This window comes from Rhyacophila brunnea, unplaced genomic scaffold, assembly GCF_057557595.1.
Source record: "Rhyacophila brunnea isolate RB1 unplaced genomic scaffold, BYU_Rbru_1.0 scaffold_13, whole genome shotgun sequence".
Taxonomy (NCBI): Eukaryota; Metazoa; Arthropoda; class Insecta; order Trichoptera; family Rhyacophilidae; genus Rhyacophila; species Rhyacophila brunnea.
In genome coordinates, this window is record NW_028232785.1 from 41,985,015 (window position 1) to 42,009,923 (window position 24,909).

The 24,909-nt window shown below is 35.2% G+C and overlaps 2 protein-coding genes across 2 annotated transcripts; one reads left to right on the forward strand and one right to left on the reverse strand.

The window, feature by feature from the left end:
• Positions 1–3,038: 3,038 nt before the first annotated feature.
• On the reverse strand, positions 3,039–12,326 carry LOC147077558 (uncharacterized). Its single transcript, XM_085940874.1, has 3 exons — positions 12,071–12,326; positions 8,341–8,493; positions 3,039–5,540 (listed from the first exon to the last, which is right to left on the reverse strand). Exons 1-3 carry the CDS (start codon positions 12,257–12,259, stop codon positions 3,438–3,440), a joined length of 2,445 nt encoding a protein of 814 aa, XP_085797000.1. The 5' UTR covers positions 12,260–12,326; the 3' UTR covers positions 3,039–3,437.
• Positions 12,327–13,909: 1,583 nt separating this feature from the next.
• Positions 13,910–23,759, forward strand: LOC147077559 (uncharacterized). The gene is made up of 4 exons (XM_085941118.1): positions 13,910–14,070; positions 19,105–19,248; positions 20,735–21,565; positions 21,757–23,759. The coding sequence occupies exons 1-4, from the start codon at positions 13,921–13,923 to the stop codon at positions 22,420–22,422; spliced, it is 1,791 nt and encodes a 596-aa protein (XP_085797244.1). The 5' UTR covers positions 13,910–13,920; the 3' UTR covers positions 22,423–23,759.
• Positions 23,760–24,909: the final 1,150 nt, after the last annotated feature.

Consider the following 24,909-nt stretch of genomic DNA (forward strand, 5'->3'; position numbering starts at 1 on the left):
TACAATATTTCCCACTTTTGTTGCTCGCAACTTTTTTCCGTCGGGTAGGTTTACGTCGATTGGCTCTTTAAGCTCAACGCAACTTGAATAGAACTTATCGCTTTTCACTAGGTGATCTGTGCACCCGCTATCGAGTAGCCACTTTATTTCACTCTCACTTGTTTCTTCACTGTTTGCACTGAGTTTATGATGATTAACTTGAAGAGCCCACGTCTTCAAGTTTTGTTGTTGTTGCTGCTGCTCGATGCCTCTGCCTCGGCTGCCGCCTCGCTGGTATCTGGTGCCTCTGCCTCTGTGATATGCAAATTTCTCGTAATTGTTTTTGTTCGTCGGCTGTTGTGATGTATTGCCGCTGTTTCTGGTGCTGGGCCCATATCCCTGCTGTAGATTGTCGGTTTGATTTGCGAACCAACACTGTTGCTGCTTGTGTCCTTGCTTATTACATATATAGCACAGGCCTTTTGTTTTTGTTTTCGTATTGAACGTGCTGACATTCGTCTTTTGTGGATTTTCCGTGTTTGTTAGGCTTTTTTCCTTGATTTTCGATTTGACATATTCCATTGTTTGTTTTTCCGTCGGAACTATGTCAATGAAATCACCTATCGCACTATAGCTTAACGGTAGTGCCTTTATTAAATATCTTATCTGCTCTTCTTGTTGAAGAGTACCACCTGCATTTACATATTCATTGCAGGTTTTCTGGAAGTCTAAGAAGAAATCATCGACTGTTGCATAGTTTTTCATTTTAATTTCCTCGATTTTTGACCTGCAGATTATCTGCATCGGCGTTGATTTCGTTGAGTGTATTTCATCTAGTTTTTTCAGCATTGTCAATGTCGTGTCGCAGTTCTTGATAAATTCTAATTGGCTATCGGAAACTGCACTAATTAGAATGGTTTTGGCTTTTAAATCTAGTTTTTTCCATTCCGCATATTTTTCTGTTGTTTCCATTGTTCGGATTGCTGGCGCTTGACACTCGTTGTATTCTAGAATGTTCAGCAACCTGTATTTCCAGCTGTTGTAATTCCTTCCTTCGAAGATTGGTATATTTACCTCTGTGATCTTCGTTAGATTTGCCATTTTCGTAATAATAATTTTATTTATTATTTATTTATTTTTCTTTTTTTATTGAATTATTTTGCAGCCTTACGCCGCCACTGCGTTTCACTTAATTAAGCGGTCGGTTTTCTGATCCGCTGTGATCGCACTTTTATTATTGTTACCGGGAACCCGCGGTACAATTTACGGAGCACTGGTTTTACGTTTTAAACCACGTTGCACTTGTTTTATTTTTCAACCACGTTGCACTAGTTTTATATTTCAACCACGTTGCACTAGTTTTATATTTCAACCACGTTCTGCTTCCATGTTGGGAATAATGGATCGTTTAGAGGATGTTAAATTATGAACATGGTTTTCTTCATATGATTAACTTTATTATTATCATCATCATGAATAATAATGTCCAGAGTAATAGATTACATTGATTATGCGACCGTTATAATAGACCTTCGTTTATACACTAACGTCACGCCAGACACTCAAGTGAACATTTAACTGTAATTAGTATTAATTAGTATTTAGCATTGGCGGACAGCCAGTGCCGTAGTTAAACGTATTAATAATATTCTTATATTATTACTTATAATATTTAGTTATGTTTTTATATTAGACGGCTATATATCAACAATTATATTCTATATTTTGTTAGTAATGTATTGTTACAACATATTTCTTAGATATTGAAGTCATGGAAGGATCATAAAAAATACTGTATGAAGATTGAGGTGGCATTTTGGCGTAGCCTAGGGGCAGCCTTCTGTCTAGAGACGCCACTGCTGACACTACAACAGGTCATGAGGCTTGAATACAGAAGTGTGGTCAGAAATAGAAGCGAAACAATCACAAACACCCAGGCATTAAAACCACATAAATAATATTGTGACCTCACTTGGAAACGAACTCAGCGTTCTCGGATCAAAAATTAAATAGCAACATTCCAGATAAAAGATTAGTACTGAGCTACGAAGGCTGCCGAGTTGTTTCTCTCGAAACGGAATGGTCTGTTTGTGGATGTTTTAAAAATTAGATTCAAAACTTAATCAATGAACAATGATTAGGAAACAGTTTATTTAATATCGCATTTTTAAGCGTAAAGCCGCGTATTCATTTGCGAGCCGAAACTGTAACTGTTTATATCAGATATTGAAACCATCTCTAGATGCGAACTAATTATTTGTCGTCCATAGGTACTGGTTACTGTATCCTCGTCGGTCACAGTCACGACTCGTAAATTGGTACACGGCGTAAGATGTTTAAATCAGTTTGTAGCCAAATATTTTTTTTTAATTATGAAAATCAATTAATACAGTAAAAACAAATTACATACTATAATACTTAGTCACTAATGAAATTTCAAGAAAATTAAAATTATGCCACATACAGGTTTAAGGCTTTATCATAACTTATTATTAAATAATTACAAGATAAAAAGAAATTTTTATATACAACGTTTTTAAATTTTCTGTTGAATTATTATACTCAATATGTTCAAACTTGTACTTGATATGAAGAAAATAAAAAGCAAACAAACAAAATATAGAATACTGAAATGTTATTTTGATTTCCATAGTAACGCACGTATATATTAATAATTTAGTTTCTAGGACACACCAATAATAGTCTTTTACTTACGGATTTTTCTTAAATAACTTTCCATACAAAACAGAATTAACTGAAAATGAATTCAATTCAGCTTAAAGATGGCTAAAAGTATTAAAAAAATGCATTGGCATGTTCTGATATATTCTAAAAGTTTCAAATGTCTATCTAGTCGGGAAGTTAGTTAAAATCGATTGCATAATTTGTACTGGACAAACAACCACCGGACAAACAAGAAATAAAAACGTTGTAATATCAGAGTAGTAGTATAAGATTATTATAAAATATCATTAAAATTAACGCAAGGGTGGCTAAGTTGTTTCTAGTTGCGATATTTATTCGATGTTAGAAATTAATGGCAAACTAGATTCCTTGTATGTATATCTCAATTTATGTATTTTGAGAAAACACACCACATTTTTAAAAACACACCACATTGGTGTCGTTTTTACCTATTTTGTCAATTCATGTTTTTAAATAACCAATTTGCAGATATTTTTTAAAACGCAACATCGCATTGTTGTTGATAACCAGTACGAGTCATTTTATGCATTTTAAGATTACAACTTCATGTGATTTTTTTAAAATACACATCGCATTGATGTGGTCTTTCACCAGTATGTGTCATTTTATGTTTCTTCAGTTTACCGATTTCTAGAATTTTTTTAGAACACACATCGCATTAGTGTCATTTTTCACCAGTGTGTGTCATTCTATGTATTTTGATATGACTGATTTGTTTGAACGATTTAAAACAGACCGCATTTATGTGGTTTTTAGCCAGTGTGTATCATTCTATGTTTTTTGAGTTGAGCATTTGCTACGAACTTTTTAAAACACACATCGCATTGATGAGGTTTTTCAGCACCATGTGTTATTTCGTGTCTTTTGAGATGAGCATTTGACTGAAATTTTTTGAAACATACTTTGCATTGATGTGGTTTTTGAGCGTTGTGTTTCATTTTATGTCTTTTGAGATTACCAATTTCTAGAAATCTTTTAGAACACACATCGCACTGATGTGGTTTTTCCCCGGTATGTGTCATTTTATGTCTTTTGAGGTGAGTAATTTGCAGAAAGTTTTTTAAACACACATCGCATTGATGTGGTTTTTCACCAGTATGTGTCATTTTATGTTTTTTGAGATCACTATTTTTGATGAACTTTTTAAAACACACATCGCATTGATGTGGTTTTTCACCAGTATGTGTCATTTTATGATATTTGAGAACACTAATAAGCAGAAATTTTTTAAAACACACATCGCATTGATGTGGTTTTTCACCAGTATGTGTGATTTTATGTTTCTTCAGTTTACCGATTTCTAGAAATTTTTTAGAACACACATCGCATTGGTGTGGTTTTTCACCAGTATGTATCATTCTATGTTTTTTGAGATGAGCATTTGTTGTGAACTTTTTAAAACACAAATCGCATTGATGAGGTTTTTCAGTACCATGTGTTATTTCGTGTCTTTTTAAATAACCAATTAACTGAAATTTTTTGAAACATAATTTGCATTGATGTGGTTTTTGAGCAGTGTGTTTCATTTTATGTCTTTTGAGATTACCAATTTCTAGAAATTTTTTGGAACACATATCGCATTGATGTGGTTTTTCCCCGGTATGTGTCATTTTATGTTTCTTCAGTTTACCGATTTCTAGAAATTTTTTAGAACACACTTCGCATTGGTGTGGTTTTTCACCAGTATGTATCATTCTATGTATTTTGATATGACTGATTTGTCTGAATGATTTAAAACAGACATCGCATTTATGTGGTTTTTCGCCAGTGTGTATCATTTTATGTTTTTTGAGATGAGCATTTGCTATGAACTTTTTAAAACACACATCGCATTGATGAGGTTTTTCAGCACCATGTGTTATTTCGTGTCTTTTGAAATGACCAATTGACTGAAATTTTTTGAAACATACTTTGCATTGATGTGGTTTTTGAGCAGTGTGTTTCATTTTATGTCTTTTTAGATTCCCAATTTCTAAAAAATTTTTAGAACACATATCGCACTGATGTGGTTTTTTCCCGGTGTGTGTCATTTTATGTCTTTTGAGATTAGTAATTTGCAGAAATTTTTTAAAACACACATCGCATTGATGTGGTTTTTCACCAGTATGTGTCATTTTATGTATTTTGAGATCATTATTTTTGATGAACTTTTTCAAACACACATCGCATTGATGTGGTTTTTCATCAGTATGCGTAGTTTTATGTCGTTTGAGACTTCCAATCAGCTGAAATTTTTTAAAACACACATCGCATTGATGTGGTTTTTCACCAGTATGTGTCATTTTATGTATTTTGAGATCATTATTTTTGATGAATTTTTTCAAACACACATCGCATTGATGTGGTTTTTCATCAGTATGCGTAGTTTTATGTCGTTTGAGACTTCCAATCAGCTGAAATTTTTTAAAACACACATCGCACTTATGTGGTTTTTCACCAATAAATACCTTGGTTCTACCACGCTGGGAGATTTTATTCGAGCGAACATTACATTCGTATTGTTTTTCACCAGTATGTGTCTTGTATGACTGAATATGCTGAGACTTTTTGCATGAAACATAGTGACTATTCAGATGATTTACAGATTCAAACACTCCACAACAATCATTGCAAATAAAGTTACGTGGAAAATATGTAACTCTTCTCAACACAATTCGAACCTCCTTTGGCAAGCATAGTTTCTGAACTTCCTGTTTAATATTTTGTTTATTTATAGTTATCTCTGAATGCTGTATCATATTTTCCATTTTGTTGGTTGCATCTGCTATGTTGTGATTGGCCAGGCTATTGTCAACTACTGTCTCTTTTTTAAATATGTCCAGTGGTTTATAAGTGAAACATTGCCGAGAAGAAATCTACAAACAGAATAAGGTGGCATATTCAATTCAACGATATTGTACTCAGTCAAAAACAAATGCCGCCAATTCGACGCTTTTATTCTGACGGTGCTGCTTTACGATAGCGAATCATGGCACCTTATGAAGGTTCAAAGCGACCGTATACTGAGCTTCTAAAACAGTTGTTAGTAACTGATACTGGGTGTGCGGTGGGTATGACTTTAGGAGCAACGAGGAGATAAGAGGCTCTCATCATACTGAGAGTGAAGAGGCGAAATTGGACCTGGCTTGGCTACGTGTGGCGGACGCCAGAAGAAAATTTCAACCTGCTTGCCTGTTCTTAAAGCCAACTGGATTTGGCGTCTCGGAAGGCTGCTAAATACTATCTGTAGAGTCTATACGGCGAAGCTACGGGATACTGGTTTGATATGGAATGATGCAAGAAGACTGACGAGCGACAGGAATCCTTGGAGGCGCTTCGTGTTATCTATATGCTTTAACTAAGGGGCGGATATGGCCGAAGAAGTGGACGCTCGGTAATACAGCATCTATAAAATCAACCAATCCGCCACAGACCACACTCGATCTAAATCGAGCGTATCACGATGGCCTACGTTTGGTATGACGCATCAGTAGTTTTCCGCATTGGTAATGTATCTGTAGTAGATATCCAAGACCACGGTCGCCACGCTTTCAAGTGATCTTTGGCTAATTTTAATAATTTTACTCAAATACAAAGTGCTTCGGTAGAGAAAGGCACGGATAATTAAAAAAAAAGAAAAAGAATTTATAAACATATATACCAATAAATGAAGCTAATCAATACGGATAGCAAAATTTATGTGAAGAGATCTTCACGTCCGCAATTTCTTTTTTAAATTAAATATAATTGGCCTTTGTTGCGACCAGGTCAGACGGCCCGATGTTCCCAACGTTAGATCAACGTAAGCATATCTTCCCTCTAGGAGCACATCCTCGACATTTTGAGAGGATGTAGTTTGCATCCTGTAGTTCTCCGCCATATGAACAAGTCCAATCAGAGGATATAGTTTGCATCTGTAGTTCTCCGCCACCTGAACAAGTCCAAGCTCAAAGAGCTTGGCAATGAATCTACCATGGCCTATCAAAACTCACTGGTGTAGTGGTCCGAAGTCAATTTGGCTATCTCCAATCGTCATCGTATATTCGGAAAGAAGAAAGATGTGTGCCTGCCCTTGATCGAAGCATCCCACTTTCACTGCCAGGTCTTCGATGCCGCATGTGATTTGACAGTTAAATATTACAAAGATTCAGTGTTTATTTCTTAGATAGATAGAACTTACGAAAGGGTTAACTGTTAAACCGATCTGTAACACTGCGCTGACTTTTAGACATTTTCATAGTATAGTTTGGCAAAGTAACAGGTCACATAATATATCGTATTTCATACGTCATATGACATAATCAATAACAATCGTCGATTCGTGAAAGTTAAAATTGCATTATAACGCGAAATTGCGTTTACCGATTTGGCTCATGTTTGCTTATCAGGTATGCCAGTATGGAAAATTGCCGCATATGGTGTGAGACCAATATTGACGAGGCCCTAGACTTCATTACATCCACAAAATAGCACCCTTTGGTTCGGTTTACATGTTGGTGGCATCATCGGTCAATATTTCTTCAAAAATGAGGCTGGAGCTCGCGTTAGCGAATCATGTTCAATAATTTTTATTTGAAAATTTGGGTGACATTCATCCGGACGACATGATGATTTAAACAGGATGGCGCTTGTACTATCAATTTACAAGATGATTTCTTTAGATGAACCTATCAAATAATGGCCTCCAAGGTCAAGCAATATATTATAATAAGCATATTTATATATCTTTCAAATAAAAAATATCTAGAGTTAACATGTGTTATTTTATACAATTTAATGTTTCATCGGTCTTAAAAAAAACAGCCTTTATAATATTAATACTATCGACTAAAGGTACTTGATGGAATTTGAATTTAAATTCTAATGGATTCAAGCTCTGTACTATTCCATTTAAGTCGTTTTTTTGCGAACCGGGTTTCGCCTTTCGGCATCTTTAGGCGCCGTGTACACTCACCAAAGGCAAACACACACTGACAACGAACTCTCTTTACTCTAGCTTATATAATAAATCAATACAATAAAGTAGGTAAAAACTCCATTACCTACCTATCAAGTCACAGGTTACAAAAAATACAATAAACAACTTATGAATAGTTGAAGTGTCAGTAAAAAAACCTAAGTAGTAAAAACCCTATCTTATTATGGATGATGATTTAGGTATGTATAAGTGTATATTAGGTGAGTTTATATATATTATATTAGGCGAGTTTATATGTATTTTTTCAAAATATGTTATAAAAAAAAGAAGGTACCATATAAGAGTATTATTAAAGACTAATATCTCATTGGTTAGCCCCATTAATTATTTTTCTTAGAATTGACGTTTTACACCTCTTGAATGTGGTATTTTTATTGTTCAAAAGAATAATGATATATTATTATGTTTTGACGATTTATTATAATATGCTATATTATTAATAATATGCGGTATTATTATTAATAAGATAGGGTTTTTGATAGGTAGGTAATGGAGTTTTTACCCACTTTATTGTATTGATTTATTATATAAGCTAGAGTAAAGAGAGTTCGTTGTCAGTGTGTGTTTGCCTTTGGTGAGTGTACACGGCGCCTGAAGATGCCGAAAGGTGAAACCCGGGTCGCAAAAAACTAGTTAAATGGAATATTACAGAGCTTGAATCCATTAGAATTTAAAACAGCCTTTGTTATTAAACGTACCTGGTCTAATGGCTTGTATTGTAGATTAGAGCAGCCAGGTTGAGTTAATTCATCATTAATTTGGTGGATTGCATTCTCAACAAATTCTTCTTTGATAAGAACTCCCTCATCATTATTCTCATACTTAATATTGATCAGAACGTTTTCACTCTCCTGAAAATAAAATCATTATTAATAGTATCACCATTATGATCAGCAAGAGCCGAGCCAACTGCTGGAAAAGGCCCACCAAAGCTTTTTCTTCTGCAACAGTGGCAGCCAATGAATGACTGCATTCAGCAAGTGATTTCATACTATCGTAATAGATTTTTGGGTTTCCATCACGTGTTTTTCTTCATTCTTTCCTCGACAGTTCGGGCTCGTTTCAGAGGCCATTATCGAGAGAAAATCTATCTTTGAGAACTACCAAAATGTCGAGGAGAGAAGGAAGAATACGCAGTGGAAACCAAAAATCTGGTTAATACACAGATTGTCGCGACACCAATGGTTATACGGGTTCAAACCCTTGAGTTTCGTATTTTGTTTATGATTTTTTCTATCGGGTATAATATAAATCTAAGGTGTTTTCATGTAATGTATGTTCAATATATGGAATGTTACATTCTCAAAATATTGTGAATTGAGGCGTCTAATTCCAAAAAGCGATAAGTCCACATTTGGTCTTAATCGAGAAAAAAATACGCACGTATTCTTTGTATAATTTTACATAATATGTATTGATCTGAAAATTCCAAAACGCGACATAAACCTACGAAAAAAAAATTAAGTCTCGATTTAAAAAAGCCTGTGTTTCATATTATTTAAAGCTTGGTTGATTTCGCGCGTGTTTAAGTCAACTAATAAGGGAACGTTCAATATTGAAAAGGGCGTATCCCATGCTTATATCTTATTCGTTGATAAAAAAATAATACTAAAATGAGTAAGGACAATCTTTTGATTTATTTACGAATTCCATAAGTTCGCGGAATCGTGGTGAAAGTAGCAAGTATTGGGCTTTTTATTGTGCTATTGTTAGGTCACCCGCTCACGTGAATACTCAAAAAAGACGAGACTGAAACTCCAGTATCTAGATAATGTAGGTATTTCAATGGAGGCTCGCTAACGGAAAGACTGGAATCTCTCAGTTTTAAAACGTTCGCGACCGAAGTCGAAGAGACGCGATAAATGCTAGTCTCAGTCTCTGTTTCCAGTCACCAATATCAGTGGATTCGATGACAAAATATATCTTCTTACCAAAATTGGTGGTACTGAACTGAACTAAACAAGAAATAACAAGCCTAGACGTCAAAAGTTAAGACTATACTTCAGCTGGGGCACGGTCTAAAACGATCGTGACCGCGCGACGCGAAGATTGTGCAAACGACGCGTGCAGAACAAAACATAGTTTGTCATAAAAACACAACATGCGTCCATTTAGTGTTATGTTTGTTGTTCTATTTGTGATAATAATAATATATTCATTGACATGTTTTCTTTTTCAAGTAAATGGGTAACGTTTTTTAGTCATCTTTACACGATTTAAGAATTAATTCCCCCGACGCCATCACATGTTGACAGCTCGACTTTCGCTCTCCGATTGGCAGCCAGTCCGAAATTTCGTCGCACTTATAGTTGAAAATTATTTGCCGTTTCACTGGAGTATGCTCTTAAAGATGGGCGAACCGATTTTTAATTAAAAATATATGGCAGATGTTGAGAAATACTTCTTCTTCTTTTTCTTTCACGGCGCTACATCCTGGGGTGGGATTTGGCCTCCTCCACTTACTCCGGTCTCTCGCCACACTTCTCCAGTTACCGGTTCTTCCTATATGAAGCCAGTCCACTTCTACGGCGTCAGCCCATCTCCTTCTTGGACGGCCTCTGGGTCTCTTCCGTTGGGGTAGCCACTTTGTCATTATCCTTGGCGCTCTAACTTCAGACATTCTCTCCACATGTCCTGCCCATCGTAGTCTTTGGGACTTACAGTATCTTATGATTGTTTGCCTGTATAACTACAGCCTGTCAGAATATTCCCGTAAAGATATTACGGAAAAACTAAGAATGAAGTAGGTAAGACAATGGGTTTGAAAGTTTGAATCTAGGGGCGGCATGGTATATGAAAGTATGGTGAAAAAGTATGGTGAAACAGGTTGGTAATCAATTTTCGGCAAAATTTCCACGTTAACATTATATTATATGGGTACGTTAAAATGACCAAAGTAAATCCTCCGTGATGGCCTGCATTTTTTTTTTATCGCGTCGCCATTTATCATGAGTTATCGGCTGTGGTAGGCATGCTTCATTCAGTTGTATGAGGAAGCCAAATCGTTGCCTATCTTTACTTTTAATACATCTATGGTTTGTATTTATGAGATAATTAGGTTCCGGTATCGCCGTGTGCGAAGCATGTCACTGGCCAGTTTATGAGTCTTCACCAACCAGTTTGTCAGATTTTAGTTAGTGCGTGAGCGGATGGCTTTTTTATGTAGGTATACTTGTGCAATGTCAACTAGATTGTTCTATTAAATCGCTTCCAATCTTCATTCTATGATAATTATTTAAAAAAAAATGTCACATATTGAGCTCCGTGCAGTAATTAAATTCTTTATAAAATAGGGAAAAAGTGTGGAAAGTAGGTAGCCAGAATGAAATGAAATTGGTTTATTGCACTATGTTGTGGTAAAACCATGATTTACAAATGGTCACGTTTATTTAAAGAAGGTTGAGTGTCATTAGAAGTTGAATCCTGAGACTGGTACATGTCATATTGTTTTTCAATTTGTAGGTCGTAGGTCAGGAAAGGCACCCTCAAATTACAATTATTGAATTCACGAGTGCACGAATTGTACCAAGGCATACCGCGTAGAGATCAGATTTTCACGCCCTATTATTCAGTTACTCTTTATGTCTCATTTTTGCTCTATTCTTTACCCAGGACTGAGTTTAGTCGTTTGTAAAGGTGGGTGTGGGTAGTACTTTATTACAAACTTGCGGGGTAAAGGCAAGTGAGTGTATACTTTTGACTATTACTTTTACTATTATTTCATCACATTACATTATACCCAGTTTATCTTACAATTGTGCAAACGACGCGTGCAGAACAAAACATAATTTGTCATCAAAATCCATTTCTCCTAAAAAACAAAATCTGTTAATACAAACCTCTAGTGGAGACCCATATGATCCTATTAGGATCGGACATGGTATCTAGGAAAGAAGTTGATGACCGCTGTGGAAGGTCAAGTGACGTCACTACACATGAAATGGTACTAAAAAACGACGTGGTTTTTCAGTTCCAACACAAAACAGAACAGTGACAAATCAGAATATGACAAAACAGAACATGACATGACACCTCTCCATACCGCATTGTGCTACTCTAAGTTTCTGAATCTCTCTTTTACTTAGGCATCATGCTTCACACGCATATGTGATTACGGGAAGCACACACTGGTTGAACACTTTGCGCTTTAGGCACAGTGGAAGGTCACTTTTGAAGACATTATTCAGGCGGCCAACAGCACTGCAGCCTAGCTTTACTCTGCGAACAATTTCATCAAATATACATCCATCTATAAACACTTGTTGTCCCAGATAGATGTAGGTTCTCACCTGTTCGAGCTGAATGTTATTGAATATAACATTAGTAATTGTTGTTCATTTTGAAAAATAGTCGTGCTTACTTCCGTTTAGAATTCGACTTTGCATTTGTCAACAACCTAAAGAAATTATAAAGAATCTACTTAGGTACCTCTTTGAAGTGGATAATATTGCTGTAATCCTCGATATTTTCCTGTTTGACTGCCACGTCAAATCGACCTTCGCTCTTGAAGTGATTTGGGTCAATCCTTTGACATGTGCTATCGCTGATTACCTCCGCCTTTTCTTCAGGCAAAATTTCATCGATCGTTTCGGTTTTTACTTCCATTTTATGCGACATTTTACATCAAAATCTGTCACTACCTTCACAACACCGTCGCATGTCACTGGCTATGCCATAGACTAATAAACTATTGCAGTCTACCATAGACATTAAGAATTGGACAAAGTTTTGCCATTTTTTATAACCACGCAGTCTAAATAAATTATAGAATTCCTGTAAATATTATTATAGCAGCTATCAATGACATTATTAACGGACAACGCACTCAGTACAGTAGCTAGCAGGTAAGTTCGCGCATAGCGACATTCGCACATGTATAGCTAGACGTCACGCAATTTCCATTATGCGATATTACGCATCGGGAATTTATAGCTACCTATATCACCTTTATTGTAATGGCGTTAGAACAGTGTTTCTAGTGTCAATGTTCATTTGAGTGAACCCGTTCGAACCGAACCATTCGGCAGACCGACAAAAAGCAATGGGAATTTATAGCAATATAACCTTTATTGTTAATGGTGTTAGAACAGATTATGCCATTCGGCAGACACGACAAAAAAGTAAGTTTCATTTTTTTCCAGATGCTTCGTCCATATTAATGTCATTGGCAGCTATGCATTAAAAATTAATACATGTAGATGGGTTCTTTTTGCTATTTTAAAGTCGACAATTGCTCACGACGATCGTCGAATCTGGTTGGGACTTCGAATCTGCTGGTGTCATCAGCCGGAGTCAATCCACTGCTGGATGAAGGCCTCCCCAAGTGTCTCGGTCACTCTCGCTCCTGTGTCGTTCGCAGCCACGTATTTCCGCCGAACTTTATCAGTTCGTTAATCCAGCGGCTTTTAGGGCGACCGTGTGGCCTTTGGACATCTCTTGTGTTGAGGGTCCACGTCTCGCAGCCATACGTGAGCACGGGCAGCACACATTGGTTGAACAATTTGGTATTATTAACAATAAAGTATGTCAATAATATTATAGGTATTGATTGAGATATTTTATTTTACCGGATTAAAAGTATTATAACCAAAGAGATTGAATCTCTACATCTCTACAATCTCTTTGATTATAACGAAATAGGATTTTAATTTTCGATGATGGTATTATTGGATTCGTCTTTTATTATCTATGGTCGCAAACAGCTGGAGCAGTGTTGCTAACTGTACTATAATTAAAGTACAATAATATAATTTTGATTCGGCGAAAAATGTAAAATACTATAATTTTACGCCAAATATGCCAAAATACTATAATTTCAAGGGATTAAATCTAGGGGTGCAGGTTATATGAAAGTATGGTGAAAAAGTATGGTTAGGCGGGCTGGTAATCAATTTGTGGCAAAATTTCCACGTTATCATTATATTATATGGGTACGTTATAATGACCAAAGTAAATCCTCCGTGATGCCCTGCATTTTTTTTTATCGCGTCGCTATTTCTCGTAAGTTGTCAGCTATTGTTGGTCTGTTTCATTAACTTGTATGAGAAAGCTGATTTCTTGCCCCTGGTTTTATTTAATACCTCTATGGAGTCAATCGAAAAATGTTCCTGTCTATAATTATTGTTATCAGAAAAACTATAATTTTTACGCCTTTATACACTAAAATCAGCATCGAAAAAGATGGCAGCACTGAGCTGGAGAATAATAATATTATTATTATCACGCCAGCTGTCATTCTGACATCTCGTACACGTATGTTTACAGCTTTTAAAAGAAAAATGGATATAAAACGCGAGCCGGAAAATGACGATTCTAATGTAGACAGAAAACCAAGTCCCGTTTGGTTTGATGTACCATTAAAGGTGTCAAACAGCCCAGATCACCATGCTCATATAAAAGAAGAATTAGCTGATGATACACTTGTGGAGGTAAGTCATATTATAACAATAATTAGTTATATAGTTGAGAATTTACCGATAAAATGTAAAGTACAGTCGAACTCGGTTATTACGATCACGCATATAGCGAGATCTCGGATGTAACTAGGAGACATTCGTTGACATTTTAGTTTATGATTTTCACCACACAATTATTCACTTTTATAACGAGCTACTTATCGGTTATACCGAACTAAAATGTGGTCAAACTTTTCCTAAAACTGTTCATGTGTCAATCGTTTAAAAATACTTCGACCCAAAGCAATAAAACCCACCGGAATCGGATTACGTTTATGACACTAGTTAAGTGTCTAAGTACCTAACTAATTGGCGGTTTTCGCCGACAATATTGAAAAAGTATACACGCATATAGTTGAAATTGCATGTTAAAAATCCAAGGTTTGTGAAGTCACTAGGTACCTACCAGCGTTCATTACAATAAACAACTTATTTTGAAGTTTAAGAATGCCATGCTTGTTTCGGAGAAAAATTCTATTTGTGTATTTTTGTTTGAATTATGACCTTTTGTGTTATGTGACCGCTCATTTAAAAATACCTATATTCTGATATTACGAGTAACGGTTATAACGAGCAAATTCAGTCGGTCCATTGCCCACTGAAGAAGGAAGCCGATACATTACACTACTGGTCCTTCATTTCGCCACTCCCGTTGACAAGTAATGTCCTGTCATTGTCTATAGAGTGCTCATACTGACGCGTCTGTTCATTTGTCGGAGTATTCTTAGTTTTAGATTATTTTAACGTATCTTGGAAACCTTGGAGTTCATCTGATTTAGTTGTTCTGTGTTATTAATAATTGGAAGTGACGATCAAACTACATAAACTTCTTCTGTGTATAATAATTTATCATAATACACTAGGACGTTTGTCAATGTGACAGTCGATTCTAAACGATAATAACTTATAACTTGTTTATACTCTTCAGTCATTATAGAATACCAAACTCTGCTTGCAAGTACGTTATAAATAAATAGTATGGCAGTGGACCACTCGTTGCTTGTGCAAAAAGTTATGCTCAGGCTTTATTAATCTAAAGATAGTGGTGGGTATACCAAACGCGCATGTGGGAATCAGTCAGCTGTATACAAACGCAAGGTACCCAGCATAACATGTGGTTATTTTTAAAATCCATATTGAAGCAATTCATGTATTAATTTTATTCGTATTTATTAATTGTCAATAATTATCTATATACTCATATATATATTATTAAGTATTGAAGTTATACTTCTTTTAAAGCGTTTGGTAGAGAGTGAAATTGAGAGCTGCGCGTGCACACCGACTCCGACCCATCTAACAAAAATTTCCAATCTTGGGACCCACCTCTTAGCTGTCTTCCCTAGTGGCGAGTCGTGGAACTATTTAATGCTGTCTTATTAATTTGTTCTAATTGATTGTTACCAATATGAATGAAAAACTGTTGAAATAAGAAACACAACTTAAATAAAAAAAATATATTACTTAAATACCTACACCTGCAAGGTTTTTTTACAAAGTTATTTCAATGGGAAAGGATGTATTTGTTTCTTATTTTCTTCATTACAGTTTTAGCATCAACTTCAACTTTAGTTACTTTTAATCGCAGTGAGTTTGATATATCCAATTTATTTCGGTATTTGTTTTAATGTTAACCATAGCCGAAAATCCGACCTCACATAGATATGTGGTAGTAAAGAGGAGGAGGACTTTCATAGCTTCATCGAACAGGCAAGGATAATTATCAGCAACTGAGAGCCAGAATTTCGTTAACTGTTTACGAATGAAACTATTTTTCAGTGACGTATCTTCTGATAAATCAATGAGTTCTTCACTTGCTTTTGTTGACATACTAGTTGGTAAGTCGTCTTGAAATGGGTTACAAATCCAACGCAACGAATCAAACTTTTTCATCTCTTCCCTAAAATAGTCGTCAAAGTTATTTATAAACAGTGATAAATGACTGGAAATTTCAGACAGTGCGTTCATCTTAGGCTGCACTTGGTTTTCAATAATAAAAGTATTAATTTTTATATTTCATGTATACAGTGGCGAGGGCCCACTCAATATTTGCTCGCGACCCATAGTTTGGGAAACCATGCATTAGTCGGTTCCACAATACATAATTGTCGGGCGGAGAGTAAAGGTTAGGTAGGTAATTTTAAGTGACGTGTAAGTAAAATCAAAGCCATTGAAAGTCGACATGCGCATCAATTCTATACACAAGACTGCTTTCGGCCGCTAGTGCAGCTATCTAGGGCAGGCTTGTATCGAACCATTAGCACTTATTGTAACAATTACTATACGTTAGCCGTCTAAACTGTCTATCTCGCTCTAAAATTTACCACATCCAAAAGAGGTGCTGTTGAAACATAGCACTTATTGTAACAATAAATTATTACAACTAATTTATTGTAATTGTTACAATGATACGCTAGATTTAGAATAACCCTGCTGAATTTTTGAAATGCGTGTCCGGAAAGATGTACGTATGCAGCTCACCGTATCACACTTAATCGTGAAATGCCCTATCGGAAATATTATATGGCCGTATATTAAAAACCGTCCAACCTCTTTGGGTTGTATAGTACTGAGATAAAATTCCTGTCTAAATAAAACACGGTTCTTGTCGGTTTGCACTTTACAGGAAGCCAGCAGCAAACAAATTTTGAATATTGCCGATATACTGGATTATTACAACGTTTTTATAAGCTCGTGTTCTTATTTGTCCGGTGGTTGTTTATCCAGTACAAATCTTGCAATCGATTTTTAACTAATTTCCCGACCAGCTAGACCTTTGAAACTTTTAGAATATATCAGAACACGATGCCAATGCATTCTTTTAATACTTTTAGCCATCTTTAAGTAGAATTGAATTCATTTTCAGTTAATTCTGTTTTGTATAAAAAGTTATTTCGGAAGAAATCCGTAATCCAATCCACTATTATTGGTTTCTAAGTGGGTGGTCCTAGCAACTGAATTATTAATATATACGTGCGTTAGGTACTATGGAAATCAAAATGACATGGCAGTATTCTATATTTGTTTGTTTGTTTTTTATTTACTTCATATCAAGTACAAGTTTAGGCATATTGAGCATAATAATTGAACAGAAAATTTAAAAACGTTGTTTATAAAAAGTTATTTTTATCTTGTAATTATTTGTTAGTTAGATTAGGTTTTTATTCTTGAATTCGTGAATTATGCCAAAATTAGCGATGAAAATTGAATTAATGTTCATATTGAATCTAATAAAATTATAGACCGTATAGTGTACGGTCGTCTCTTTCCGATAAGAATGCTCATGGCGAACTGTGCAACGGTGAAATGTTTCACGTAAAATTTACATTTAACTGTTGAAATGTACTTCGTTACTTAACATACATAATTTTGAAAAACACTTTCTTAGAAAATATATTATAACCAATAGAAAAAATCCTTTAGAAAAAGTAAGTCACCCCGGCAGGGAATCGAACCCTGCATCTCCCGGGTTTACGTCCCATACGCGCATTACCTATATGCTACGCAGTGACATACTAATTGCGACAAATTTTAACTATTGGCCATTTTTATTACCCACTCATCAGCTCTCTTCTAAATCAAGCTACTTTGGCAATCGGTTTTTGTTTTATTAAAATCAAAGTAGATACCTATTACTTCAATTACTAACCGACGTCGTGGATTTCTCCAATATTTTTTATCATGTAACTTATTTGAACTTGCTAATAATTTATAATTAACTATTTCTTTTATTCAACGAATAATTCACAAGATTTAATGAGGCATAGTCTAAAAAGATCGTAGCTAGGCGATACGCAGAATGTGGGTCGCGGGTGCAAATGAGGAAGCCAAACGAAATATAATTTGTCATAAAAGTTCAACATGCGTCCTTTTTATGTTATGTTTATTATAATATTCGTAATAATAGTAGTATTTTCATTGCCATGTTTTCTTTTTAAGTACATATGTAAAGTTTTTTAGTCATGTTTACACGATTTCGGAATATTTTCATCCAACGCCATGAAAAAACGAATCGACGTGCAGACGCCTCGACTATCGCTCTCCGAATGACAACGCGGCCGTAATTTCCTTCTACATACAGTATTTACAATAATTTTGAAAAACACTTTCTGAAAAAATATATTATAACCATTAGAAAAAATCTTTTTGAAAACAGTAAGCCACCCCGGCAGGGAATCGAACCCTGCATCTCCCGGGTTTACGTCCCATCCGTGCATATTACCTATATGCTACGCAGTGACATACTAATCGCGACAAATTTTAACTATTGGCCACTTTTAATACCCACTCATCAGCGCTTTTCTAACATTATTGTCGGTGTAATTTTGCATGACGATAATATGAGGCGTCTAATTCCAAAAAGCGATAAGTCCACATTTTAAAAAATACGCACGTATTTTTTAATTTTATAATTTTACACAATATGTGTAATTATCTATAAATTCCAAAACGCGACAAAACCCTACGAAAAAATATATTTTAAGTCTCGATTTATTACAAAAAGCGCCAAGTCCGTGTTTCATATTATTTAAAGCTTGGTTGATTTCACGCGTGTTTAAGTCAGCCAATAAGGGAACGTTCAATATTGGAAATGGCGTCTCCCATGCTGTAGCATCCGGTAAACTCATGACAGTGCCATGGAAATATGTGCCTTATGAAGGATAAATTGAAAAGTGAGGTTCAAGTAGCGCTACGTCCAATTTATTTTCCCTTTACTTATGACATTCAAGAGTGTATCAACAAATTGCCATTTGGTTCTAATTTCGATATAGAATACAACGTAAAAAAATAATCTCATGTTATAACAAATAATTGAAGCTTGAAACATTAAAACGTTGTTTCCCGCAAATATCGAATTGTGGACTTGTCGTTTTTTGTAATTAGACGCCTCATATGTTATAAAATGTTCCAATATTATAATATATTTTATAGTTAGGCAATCAAATACCCATTTCACTAAATAAAGCCACTTCTAACATTGGGTACCTAATTTATATTTTCTTACAGAATAGCACGTTAGATATCTCAAAAATAAAAACTGAATGGAACTCAAATAGAAATGTTCCTGAAGATGGCATGCTTCCATTTAAATATGAGGAACCTATAGCTGGATGTTCCTATTCTCAATGTGGGCCAGGGCCAGTCAGTGAGGTAAATATTTTATTTCTTATCTCTATTATCTTCACATTTTATTTTGTTTCCTATAAAAAACATTCATGTCTACCTTTTTTGTGTTCATTCTATACATTTATAAGTATTCTACGTTATCAAGGAATATGCTTTCACCAATAATAGATATTAGATCATTAGAAAAAAATAGCATGTAAGAATATTTGTTTAACTTATTTTTTTAAAGATTGACATTTACCATTTTTTTCGAATATGTCCGATTCTAATAAGATCATATTGGACTCCACAGAGTAGAAGTTTGTATTGATTTTGTTTTTACAAGAAATGGATGTCAGCCACTTGCTCAACCTATTAGGTCAATCATGGCCCCCATAAGGGAAGGGCTGACAAGGCTCTAGCCTAGGGGCCCGGGCTCAGGCTCATAATCATCATCAGCATCAAGCTCAGCAAGGCACAGTGGTGAACCCGACGTTTCACGCAACCTTCTGACCAAGCAGTTGTGACATCACGTCGGGGTCAACACTGTACCTTGCTGAACTTGCCGGTAGAAGATTGCGGCAGAGGTCACGACTGTGGTGTTGGATGGGTGGGTTATCACTTTGGGAGTCGTCGATGTGTCGTTGGTTATGGTGTTGAGGATAATGATGAAGAAGTCGAAGATGTATGCAAGAGCGAGTTTTATTAGGCATAACGGTTGGTACAATAGTATGTTACAGCAGTTATGTTACAATACTAAACTTATGATAGGTACGGATCCGAGGTCCGCATCTCGGTGCAATCAGATGTTGGGCGAAACGATATAGAGACTGCGATGGTAACAGACCAGAAACGTATATTCGAGTGACATTTTGATAAATCATTATTCGTAATTTATAAAGTCAAAAGTAATACCTAAACATTTTATTCTAGTACATAATTATATTGAACGAGTCAGCGGTTTAAATACGAGTAGCTGTGAATTTTATTTATTATTACAGTCATAATATATTATGATACTATGGGAATGGATATTAGACTAATTTTCCATTGCGATACCGTATTTAATATCGCCAATCAATCTGATGACACAAGTAATGAGTTGTTTACCGGAATATGAGTTGCTCGGAATTTATTATTGCGGTCGAATAATTTGATACATTCAAAATAGATATTCGATCGATAATATACTGACAGTTACAAATCTAATCTAATGGAGGCCTCTCCAAGCTGATTCCACTTCTCTTATTCCTGTGAATTGCGTTGACACGTACTACCGCAGAACTTTATCATTTCATCGTTCTAGCGGCCTTTAGGTCTACCTTGCGTGCGCTTTGTACCTCATGGATACCACTAAACGACTAAATTTGTCCCACGATTGTCTGTTCTTCGAGCTATTGTGTCCAGCTCATTTCTATTTGAGATTTTTAGCAAACTCTAATAAATCGCAAACATTTCTCTGTTTCGTTATCCAACATATCATATTAAATCTAAATGTTTTTCTTAAAAATATTTTTTTGTCTTTATTTAGCTATGTTCCAGAGTTCATCTAAACATTCAAGATATTCCTCTGACTTGCACGGATTCCAGTAATGTTAGTGATGAAGAACATCCATTAAAAGACGTACAATTGTCAACAGATGAATTCGTCGGCTCCAAGATAAAGAATTTAGATATAATCATACACGAAAAAGACATCAAACAAGAAATAGTTTTATTTAATTCACCAAAGGTGGTTAAAATTGTTTTAACAAAAGTAAGAAGCTTTCCACGTAATTTTATTTGTAATATTTGTGATAAAGTGTTTGGTTCTATCTATGCTCAAAAGCGTCATAAAAATATTCATAATCGCTTCGTCGCTGATAGCAGTCAATGTCAATCGATCAAAGACATGAAACAATCAAATATAATTGGAATTGGAAAAAATCGTTATAAATGCGACATATGTTCATATAAATGTTCACAAATCGGTCGTCTAAAAACGCATATGATGACACATACAGGTGAAAAACCATACAGTTGCGACGTGTGTTCATATAGATGTTCGCATTCTAGTAATCTCAAAAAACATAAAATGAAACACACTGGTGAAAGGCCATATAAATGTGACGTATGTGCATATACGTGTAGGACATTGAAAGATTTAAATGATCATAAAATGACACATACTGGTGAAAAACCGTTTAAATGCAGTATTTGTTCATTTACATCTATAACAGCTCAGTATCTGAAAAAGCATCAAAGAAAACACACTGGTGAAAAACCATATAAATGCGACTTGTGTTCATTTACATTTTCGCAGATCAGTAATCTTAGAATTCATAAGATGAGACATATTGGTTTAAAACCATACGCATGCGATGTTTGTTCGTATAGTTGCACAACGTTGAATGACTTAAAAAAACATAAAATGATACACGGTGGCGAGAAACCATACAATTGCGACATTTGTTCTTATAAATGCTCGCAACGGGGGAATCTGAAACTTCATAAAATGAAACATCTGGTGAAAAACCGTATAGTTGCGACGTATGTTCATTTAAATGCTCGCAGTCCAGTGGTCTCAAAATTCACAAAATGAGACATACCGGCGAAAAACCATACAATTGTCATATATGCGCTTATGCGTGTGTAAGCTTGAAAGAATTGAATGATCATAAAATGACTCATACCGGTGAACGTCCATTTAAATGCGACATTTGTCAATATACATCTATAACAGCTCAAAATTTGAAAACACATAAAATGAATCATATTGATGAAAAACCTTTTAAATGCGAGCTTTGCTCATATAAATGCACGTCACTTGGTAATCTGAAACTGCATACAATGAGACATACTGGTGAAAAACCAAATAAATGCGACTTGTGCGATTATTCATGCATAAGATCAAAAGATTTAAAAGAACATAGAATGATACACACTGGCGAAAGACCATTTGCATGCGATGTATTTTCATTCACATCGATAACGGCAAAGCACTTAAAGAAGCACAAAATGAAACATAATGGAGAAAAACCGTTCAAATGCGATGATTGTGCTTATTCGTGCATAATGTTGAATGATCTAAAAAAACATAAAAATAAACATACTGGCGAACCAGCTTATAAATGCGATGTATGTAATTTTACGTTCATAAAGTTGAAAGATTTTAAAGAACATAAAAATACACATTCTGGTGACCATTTTAAGTTGATGATTGACACACATAACGCATAATATAAAATTATACATGTTAGATAATCAGAATAGATAAATCTATATATCTAATCTATAGATGAAATCTTAACCTAGGTCTGAGACTGCGTATGGTACGTTGTTATGTTCTCTCAATTCTTTTGTATGGTATGGAAGTATGGACGCTAAACCACGAGATGTCACCGAGACTTAAAGCTTTCGAGATGTGGCTGTATAGACGCATCCTCAAAATTCCTTGGACTGACCGGGTGACAAAATAATGTTGAAGTTCTCAATCGAACGGGGAAGGACCGAGAAGTTCTACGGAGTATCAAAACCAGGAAACTACAGTACCTCGGCCACATTATAAGAGAACAAAAATACAGCATTCCCCAACATCGCCTTGATGGTGGCCGACCTCCGCTAGGAGATGGCACAATAAGAAGAAGATGGATACATATTAATTTTTAAATTAAATTCTACACATAGGTGAATTATAAGTAAACAACTATATAGTTTGTGAGACAATATTGTTAAAAACGTTAAGATTATTTTTACCACTACAGAAGACCGTAGACGCTCAATGGCACTAGTGTATTAGTAGATGTAAAACTATCACATAAACATACAGGCTTTAAGAAAATCACATAGATGTATTGTAACCTCACCAGCAATCGATCTCTGACCCTTGGATGAGGAAAGGCAACTGCCATACGTACCTAATACTCTTTGTCTCTAGGTATATTCAACTCACATTTTTTCTAGTACTTACATAATATAATATCAGCGCATCTATTCTATATACAAGACTGCTTTCGGCGGCTATCGCTCGGAATGTATCTAAGTATTAGCACATACTTTTAACAATTAAGATAATAAGTTAGTTGTAATTGTTACAATAAGTGATATGTTTTAACAGCACCTCTCTTGGCTGTGGTAAACTTTAGAGTGAGCTAAACAGTTTTGACAGTTCAGACGGCTAACTTACCGTAATTGTTACAATAAGTGCTAATGTTTCGATACTATACCCCCTAGATAGCTGCCGTAGCGGCCGAAAGCAGTTTTATATATAGAATAGATGCGCTGAGGTGTTACCTATCAATGTTGTAGATAGGTAATATACCTATTCAATATTATAAAGTGTTACATTCTCAAATCTTGTGATTTTTTTTGTTGAATACGAAAAATCGTTTAAGTATAAAATTATTATAACTAATATAAGTATATTATAGCAGATATTTCACTCTATAGCGGAAGGTTTTTTTTACATTCACTCGCACGTGTAGGTACTACGCGTTTAAATCGCTTTAGATATATTACTCACGTCGCATAGCGACTATACCTATAGTTTATTCACTGCAATTTAGTACCTACCTAATCTGTTCATTTATATTTTCTTTGAGATTATGAATGAATAAATGTAATTAAAACAGATACCCACTGTCTTTTTTATTCAGGACAAGTTGGTATTTAAACAAATTCCTTTTCATGAAATCCTGCAGCTAAACACCATGATTCGTACTAGAACCTTAGATTATCATAACATACCTAGAGGGATTAGATGCTATACACTGAATCAAATGAGGAGTGGGACAACTGGGCGCCGTACTGTCGAATAAAATAAATTTACGTTCTCTACGATTTTATACAGAAAGTAGACGGGGAATTTGAATCAGTTTCTATCTAATAGGTAACTAGTTTTAATTCATTTTGCCCTTCACATGTTTTTTATTGCGGATTGAGGCATTATATAAAAATAAAAGAACTCTCATCTCGTTGGAACATAAATATATGCACAATTAAATCATTTACAAAGTATTAAATATTAATATAATAATATATAATAAGAACGTCTATATCCAGGGCTCAAAATGGACCGGAACGCACCGGAGCGCCGTTCCGGTTCGTGCAATCTGTAAAGTTATCGCTCCGTCTCACCTACAAAATAATTTTACCGTCTGAGGTAGATATGCCATACATATAACAAAAAATCTGACATACATACACATAAAATTTGATAAGCTTGTTAATATCCTTGGAAAATTTTCGAGTGCTCCGGTTCGTAAACTTTTCTATTTCGAGCGCTGCCATATCCACAAGGTAGGGGGGGGGTCTGACAAGACTCTAGCCTGGGGGCCCAGGCTCAGGAGAGGCCCGCCGAGGCAAGTCCACCAGATAATTTAGATGAGCACACATGGAGCGCCTAGTTTCAAAAGCCCCTAAAATGATTTTAGGTAGTTCTGAGAAAAATGGGGAAAACGATTTTAGGTAGTTTTGAGAAAAATGACAAAAATTCATATCTATTAAATCTAAACTTATGTATTTATTTTTTAATTCGTTACATTCTGAAGAGTATTTTGGCTTTACATTTAAGGGGTGTTTGAGAAGCACACCCAACCATTTTAGCGGATTTTGAAATTTACCCTAATTTTTGAGCATACGTATTGACGGTTTTTGCCGTTTTTTTAAAGTCAATCTTTGGCCATCATATAGGTAGGTAACAACATATCAATCTGAATACATTTCTTC